The sequence below is a fragment of the Primulina eburnea genome, chromosome 2, assembly GCF_022965805.1.
Source record: "Primulina eburnea isolate SZY01 chromosome 2, ASM2296580v1, whole genome shotgun sequence".
Taxonomy (NCBI): domain Eukaryota; kingdom Viridiplantae; phylum Streptophyta; class Magnoliopsida; order Lamiales; family Gesneriaceae; genus Primulina; species Primulina eburnea.
In genome coordinates this window covers 47,528,053-47,535,852 of record NC_133102.1, presented here as the reverse complement: position 1 = coordinate 47,535,852, position 7,800 = coordinate 47,528,053, and the positions used below count along the sequence as shown (strand labels likewise).

The 7,800-nt window shown below is 41.9% G+C and overlaps 1 protein-coding gene across 14 annotated transcripts; it reads left to right on the top strand.

Annotated features, from left to right (window-relative positions):
* The first annotated feature begins 1,641 nt into the window (after positions 1-1,641).
* Positions 1,642-4,279, top strand: LOC140823915 (uncharacterized). Of its 14 annotated transcripts, XM_073185496.1 has the most exons (7): positions 1,642-1,807; positions 2,145-2,190; positions 2,360-2,434; positions 2,519-2,590; positions 2,749-2,910; positions 3,004-3,077; positions 4,115-4,279. In XM_073185496.1, exons 1-6 carry the CDS (start codon positions 1,711-1,713, stop codon positions 3,068-3,070), a joined length of 519 nt encoding a protein of 172 aa, XP_073041597.1. In that variant the 5' UTR covers positions 1,642-1,710; the 3' UTR covers positions 3,071-3,077; positions 4,115-4,279. The 14 variants fall into 14 exon arrangements, 4 of the variants coding, with proteins under 4 accessions (XP_073041597.1, XP_073041596.1, XP_073041600.1 ...); XR_012116327.1 differs by lacking the exon at positions 4,115-4,279 and having other exon boundaries at positions 1,642-1,854; positions 1,957-2,434; positions 3,004-4,037; XR_012116330.1 differs by lacking the exons at positions 2,145-2,190; positions 4,115-4,279 and having other exon boundaries at positions 3,004-4,036.
* The last annotated feature ends 3,521 nt before the right edge of the window (positions 4,280-7,800 follow it).

The following is a 7,800-nucleotide window of genomic DNA, read 5'->3' as shown; positions in this document are numbered from 1 at the left end:
TGTTTCGAAATAAATATTTCTTCATTATATAACTTTGGGAGAAGAGGAGGGGAGTTGAGCAAGCAGTGCCCCACCATTTTTTTCTTATTTTTTGTTTTTTTCTATGTATTCATCTATACTATTAATAAAAGAAGATGGGTAAACAGTAACTAAATTTGGTGACACTTTTTTGAACGTACCAATAATACACTTAGTTTTTTTCTTTCTTTTTTTCCTAACTATGATTTACTTTTGTGTTTTTTTTACCAAACTCTTCTTGTTTTACAACTTAATTACAAAAAATTATGAAACAAAAATAATTTTAAACTATATCATGAATGTACAAGTACGTAATGCGTGTTTTGGGATGCTAGTATTTAGTATGGCGCATTATATAGTCATAAAATACGAATTCCTCCTAAAATTCAAATTTTATGGTTTTAATTTGATCCTGCCTAGGATCAAAAAATCCCGGATCCACCTTTGTGTGTGTGCAAGACCATCATCTGTGGATGATCGAGGAAAATTCCTCCGATGCATCTTATAATTTTTCTCAAAAAATATGTCCGAAAAGCAATGGTTAAGTTAATAGATCGTGTAAATATTGTAACGATGATTATTTAAAACTTTAGATAAGACCTTTAACTCAATTCAAGGATAAAAAAAAGTTGTATGTATTGGTTGCAACATAAATTAAATATTTTTTTTAGCACAAAAAGCAATAAAAATAATTTTATATTAAATATCACTTTTGATTTAAATTTTAGAAGCTAGATATTATGTACACATCGCCACATTAATTACAACCAAAAAATTCAAATGGCCCGTAAATCTGCCCGACTTTTCAACGTATTAATGAGATTAACAATTCTATGCATTCCACGGCCCCAAACGAGACAACACTTTACAATAATAAATTTCATAATTAAGTTAAGAGCGACATTCAAGAATTATTGGAAAATATGAGTTTAATTTTAATTTTGTTAATAATTAAATAAGAAAATGTCTATAGGTATCATTATCGGCTAAAATTCTGTTGGATTAATGACATCGTTTCTCTCACGGAAGTGTGAAAAGCATAAAATTTTAATATCAATTACATTAATAAGATATTATATAAATTATTATATATATATATAACTATATAAGTTAATAATTTATAATGCTTATCAATCGTAATCATATAATGAAATTAATATGATAATCAAAATATAGATTTTAAAAACAAAAAGACTTTCTATAATATTTATTAATAATTATCTGGTACAAAGTAAAAATTAAGCGTGATAGTAGTTAAAGAGCAGATGATATTTGAGGCTTAAAAATGGAAAGTCGGAAGAATTTCTGGAAGATTTGATTATATTTGATGAGGCTATTGACTAGTTTGAGGCAAAGTTTAAGTCTTTATGAAATGACAGAATCCAATTTTTACCTGTATAATCATATATATTACTCTGGATGCCGCCTAGAAAAGGCAAAATAATTGTGAGAGTTTGATTTATTTTCCTTTTTCTGATTGGAGTTGAACAACTATAGAATTATCCTCTCGATTTCTATTACGGTTGCTGCTCTAAAAGCACTGAAATCTAGCTGGAATAACCTGCCACCGAACTGGCTGGGGGCCGATCCTTGTGGCAGGACATGGGATGGAGTTAATTGCACTAATACCTGACATCACTGAGTTTTGGAATTTTAATGCAATAACTTCCCCAACGTTATGTTTTGTGTTTCATGCCTCACGGTCACTTCACTTGTAGGATGTTAGCAGGAACATGTTTGGAAGGTAGCGATTTCAGTGACATTTCGTTGCTGACGGCTTACAGTTTTTGTATGTTCCCTCTGTTTTCTTTTTGGCTAATAGGTCCTTCTAAACTGGTATGTCGTGTTTACTTCCCAATAGTTAGTACCTAATCCGTGTTACAAGAATCAATAGGAACCACAATCTGTTAATTTTGGACCGAATACCTACTATTATAGCAAAAGTTGTTGCTTACGACAATGGTGCAACTCAACTATTTCAAACTGTATGACAACCGAGTCATCTCACTTCAATCAGAGTGTCACATAGGCAGCCACACAATACAACCGATGCAATTGCGCCTTGCCAACAAGTAATATTTTGTAAGATATCAACCCCTGCGCTCATCAGTGTGTTGTTTGTGTAGTTACCAGTTACACTTCCAGCCATCATTTGGTGGAATTGAAGCTTAGGTTAGGTCATTTAACATCCTTTTAGAATTTAAGTGTGGGTTTCAGAGCACAAAAATCTGATGTTGTACATCATATGTTAACTGTCTATTGCTGTCTTACTGCTGCCACATTGAACTCTAAAATACACATCACCCATCATTTCCTAACAATGTCTTTCTTCTTGATTTAGGGATCTTTCGAACAACATTGGTCTCACAGGGAATCTTCCTCCTTCGATTGGGAGCTTGATGAACCTTACGATTCTGTAAGGAGGACCTTTATCTTTTCCATTGCATGGACATCTTGATTGAGCCCAGAAATTGAAAATACTTGTTTTTGTTGCTTGTAGACTTTTGGTTGGGTGCAGCTTCTCCGGTCCCATTCCAGATTCTATAGGATCTCTACCACAGTTGGTCTTTCTGTGGGTTCCTAGTTTCTTGAGTATTTCTTTGACATTCCCCAGAAGTTTGATGAATGTTCATTTTTAAAGAAATTTTGTCAACTAAATCTGTTGATTTTGTGTTATAGTTGTTTAGCTTGGGATATCTTATTTATGTCTCGTACTTTGTCGTTATACAGATCTCTGAACTCTAATAGCTTCACTGGCTCGATTCCGCCTTCCATTAGAAATTTATCTCGTCTTTCCTGGCTGAATCTGAGTCAAAACAAGCTTACGGGTACTATTCCAGTCTCTAATGAAACAGCATCTGGTTTGGATAAGCTACTCCGTGCTAGACACTTGTATGTGTTTTCCCTCTTAAGCACCAACTTTTTCCTATCTACATTTTGTCCATGTGTTCCTCTTTGGCTTTCCAACTATCAATTATTTTGCAGCCACCTCTCCGTGAATCAATTTCCGGACCCACCCCTGATCAACTCTTCAGTCACAATATGGACCTGATACATGCGTGAGTTTGCGCAATGCATATGTTCTCATTGTGTTTAAAATGATTGTACCTCTCGTCGATTTTGTGAACCGTATGCATGTTATTATCAACTATAACTTTAAATACTGCAACAAAAACTAAATCCCACACGGTTGCCGGAGCATTTGCATCTTTTGTGAACAAGTCATTTGCCTTTTCGCTTTACTTATGATAACAAACTCATCGGGAATATACCTTTGTCTCTTGGATATGTAAAGACATTGGAAGTCGTGTGAGTATCTTCGTTGCACCCGGTATTGTTGTAATGTCCTTTCTTTGCCTTCAAATTTCTTTATGAATTATTTTTCATCGGATTTTGGGATTTAGGCGTTTTGATTGGGATACTCTGGATGGATCCATTCCTTCAAGCCTCGGGAATCTTACAAGTCTAAATGAGCTGTAAGGGAATATAAAATTCGATTAGTGTATAGAGCCGTCAAAACAAGTCAAGCTCAGGAAAACCCGTCCCGTCATGAAAATAAGCGGGTTGGGTTACTGTTTTAGTTGTGTTAAAGAATCTGCAACTGATAAGCCTACAATGGGCGAGGTAGTGAGAGAAATCGAGAATATAATGGAGTTGGCTAAGTTTGACAAGAAATCAGATACATGATACGATCCATCTAGCTAGCTATGAGGAAACAACAGATGAAAGTCATCTGCATTCGAGTACCGCGGAGGGATATGATGTTAGCTATGGTTCGTTCCCTTTTCATGCAGAATGCCGTTGATTGTATTGTTTCTTTTCATAGGTTACACGTTTTTTGTTTAATTTCTTGATTCTGAATGGTTTTTTATGTTCATTCAGAGTCAATAATATTGTTCATTTGTGTGATTAGCCAACTTCGTGCGGATTATGCATAACGTGGAATAGATTTTGTTATACTACTGTTGTAAATTATACAGAATATATATAGTCACAGTTCGCCAACAAATAATGTTATTGTGCTTTTGATTTTTGGTTTTATTCTGAAAAATACCATGTCTTGAATGTTAACATGCAATCATTATGTTGCTTGCAGCATGTTTTGGGGGAAATCTGTGTCCACTTCCAATCCAATCAAGTGTTATTTCTTGGCGTACGGTGAATCACATGAAATGGAGTGCGATTTATATTGTCTTAAAAACATTTGAGGGTCATAAGATCTCATTAATCGTCTTACACTAATTTTGAAATGAAGCTCCTCTCATCGGTATAATCTTCATCTTATGGAGTATTGATACCCCAAGGGAACCCGGGCCCCGGGTACAGACCCTGACCCGAGAGGTTCTCGAACTCGGGCAAGATCAGAACAGAGAGAAAATATCAAAGTGCAATTGCTTTCATTAAACCGGGGTGAAAAACGGGATTCCGGATCTTCAGACGCCCGGCAAGTTGTGCACTCAGTTATCTGAGGAATTCCCAATGAACTACTTGGCGAGCCACCGCCCAGTGAGTAATTAGCCAATACCCGGGTTAAAAACTTCCCGGTCCGAAAAGTACCTCCGAGGCACCCGGGTGGAAAATATCCGGGGAGGAGACATGTTCTGACTACCACGTCTTCCGGACATCGCGGAGCCCATCCTCCCACACTCCATGACCAAGTCCACTCCCAGTACATGGCCCACTACCTTGCAACGTGGCCCATGATCTCAAGTCATGGACCACCACCCGAACCTTGCGGGCAAGTTATCTACCAGCTTCATCTATAAGTACCCTCCGTTGGTATTTCACAGGGGTATCGACTCTTCTCTGAATACTCACAAGCACTCACAAATATTCTTACTTTCGAAGTTTTCCTTTGCGTACATCACTGACTTGAGCGTCGGAGTGGATACGCCGGAACAACTTCCGGCGCTCCCCTAACATTCTGTGGTTTCAGGGTTACTACTCAAATCATCCCGGGCGTTGTCATTCAGGTGACAGGGAGCTCAACCACCCTGGGCCATCAGTAGCTCGTATTAACGTTCGCATATATATCTAAACACTCGACTTGGCAAATCGCCCACCCGGCTACCACCCGATTTGCCCGGTTGACATCATTGGCGCCGTCTGTGGGAAACTGTAGCTGAAGACGTAGATATGGTTACCACTCGTAAAACTACGGGGAACCACTCTGGTCCTCAAAATCCGGAAGGAGGTCAAGAAAATTCGTTGCCCAGTCACCTCCCAGAGGAGTTGGCTCAGTTGATAGCTGCTGCGGTCCAAAAAGCCCTCGCCGAAAGGGGCCTACCTGAACCCAGTCATTCAAAGGAAAATGAGGCAATGGGAGAGTCTCCTCTTGAAAAAGAAAGAGACCGAGAAGAGAATTCCCAGGCGTTTTCCAAAGCTCCTACCTTTTCTATGGTCCAGGAGCTAGAAGATTTAAAGAAGAAAGTGAAAGAGTTGGAAGCTAAAGCAGGGTCATCTCAGGTTTCAGCCCCGGATGTTTCCCAGGGATGCCCTTTCTCCCTGGAGATTGTGAGTGAGCCCCTCCCAGCTCATTTCAAAGCTACCAAAATACGGGAGTATGATGGAAACTCAGACCCTGACGAGCATCTCACCCGGTTTGAGAATATGGCCATGTTACATTGCTACTCTGACAAAATCAAGTGCAAGGTGTTCCTCACCACCCTAGTGGACTCTGCCCAGAGGTGGTTTGAAAAGTTGAAACCCCGGAGCATACAATCTTTTGCAGGTTTCCGAGACACTTTCTTGCACCATTTTAGCAGCAGCAAGAGGTATAAGAAGACTGCTTTTAGCTTATTCGAGGTAAAGCAATCAGGTGATGAATCTCTTCGGGCGTACATTCGCCGGTTCAATAAAGCATCCCTGGAGGTGCCGGCTTGTGCTCCTGAAACCAAAACTACAGCGTTCACTCAGGGACTCAAGGAGGGAGATTTTTTCAGGTCTTTGGTGAAAAAGCAGCCCGGGAATTTTGAGGATCTGCTGTCCCGAGCAGAAAAGTACATAAACATGGAGGAAGCGCAACGGCAGAAGAGGGAGTCCACCCGTCGAGAAAGAAATGATCGAGTCGGGAAAGCTGAGGACAACGCCCGGGGAAATAATCTCGGGCGTTTCTCTAGATACGCCCCCATGAAGCCGCGCAGGGATGAAGGAGTCCATCTTTGCAGCGGTGATCAGGGACCCAAATTATATCGGTCACCTCCAACCCTGCCACACGCTCCCAAGATGTGCTCCTATCATGGAGAATGTGCTCACAGCACAAGTGAGTGCCGACGACTGAAACGGGCCCCTTCCCAGTCGGGCCCCGGGGAGCAGACACATTTAACAAAGAAGCCCCGGGGGCTCCCGTGGGTAAATAAAGAGGCAGGGTACAAACCGGGGGATAAAGGCCAGGTCAGACAAGAAAAAAAAGATAATATCGGTCAAACGTCTCGTGGTCGGGAAAACAGGGACGGAGGAGGGTCGCCCACCCTTGGGGTGATTAAAATGATCTCGGGGGGATCAACGGATGGAGATTCCAACCGGGCCAGGAAAGCACATTCCCGACAAGAGAGTTTTGGAGTGGAGGATGTAGGGAGGGATGAGGGGCCGGTGATCAGTTTTGGTCCCCGGGATCTGCAGGGAGTCAGCCTCCCACACAATGATGCCCTGGTCATCCAAGCGAATGTGGCAAATTATGACATCCGCCGGATTTTCATCGATTCAGGAAGCTCGGTGAACATTATTTTCCAGGAGGTCTTGGATCAGATGGACTTGGAGGGCTACCAGTTGCAGCCAGTGGAAACGGCATTATTCGGATTTGCTGGCCACACAGTTTACCCCCGGGGGGAAATCACCTTGCCCCTCACAATAGGAGCTGAGGAGCTCAGGAAGACGGTGATGACGGTTTTCACGGTGGTAAGTGCTCCTACCTCTTACAATATCATTTTAGGCAGGCCGGCTATGAACGCTCTCCGAGCTGTAGCCTCGGCTTACCATCAGAAGTTAAAGTTCCCGGTGGGGAACAGAGTTGGAGAAGTAAGGGGAGATCAGCCCTCTTCCCGCAAGTGCTATGCGGAAACCGTCAAAGTTGAAAATAAAAGAGCCCGACGAAGTGGAGAGAGTAGGAGACCAGGGAAGGAGGAGGTGCACTCTATCCAACAGGTATACATGGTGGAAGGGGAGGAGCAGGAGGAAGTAAGCATCTTACCCGGGCAGCCCTTGAAAACAACAAAGATAGCCCGGGATCTTGAGCCAGTGACCCGGGCTCAATTACTACAGTGCCTAGCAAAGAATGCGGATATCTTCGCATGGTCCTCATCAGAATTTATAGGGATCTCCTCCCACGTAGCAGAGCACAAGTTAAATATCATCCCGGGTTCTCGGGCAGTAAAGCAGAGGAAGAGACACTTCGGTCCCGAGAAGGATAAAGTAATTGCCGATCAAGTGGGGGAACTATTGAGGGCCGGGCAGATTAGAGAAATCCAGTTTCCCACCTGGCTATCCAATGTAGTCTTGGTACCCAAATCAGCTGGCAAATGGAGGATGTGTGTTGACTTCAGGGATCTAAACAAAGCCTGCCCAAAAGACTGCTATCCCCTACCCCGGATTGATCAACTGGTGGATTCGACATCGGGGTATGAATTGCTGTGCTTCATGGATGCCTACCAGGGGTACCATCAGATCCCCTTGGCCCGGGAAGATCAGGAGAAGGTTAGCTTCATTACCTCGGGAGGAACCTTTTGCTATGTGGTCATGCCCTTTGGGTTAAAAAATGCCGGGGCTACATATCAAAGATTGATG

Coding starts and splice junctions, on each gene's coding strand:
- LOC140823915 (XM_073185495.1), top strand. CDS start 1,711: ATGCCTCACGGTCACTTCACTTGTAGGATGTTAGCAGGAACATGTTTG. Junction 2,191..2,359: donor TTGGTGGAATTGAAGCTTAG/GTTAGGTCATTT, acceptor TTCTTGATTTAG/GGATCTTTCGAACAACATTG. Junction 2,435..2,518: donor TTGATGAACCTTACGATTCT/GTAAGGAGGACC, acceptor TGTTGCTTGTAG/ACTTTTGGTTGGGTGCAGCT.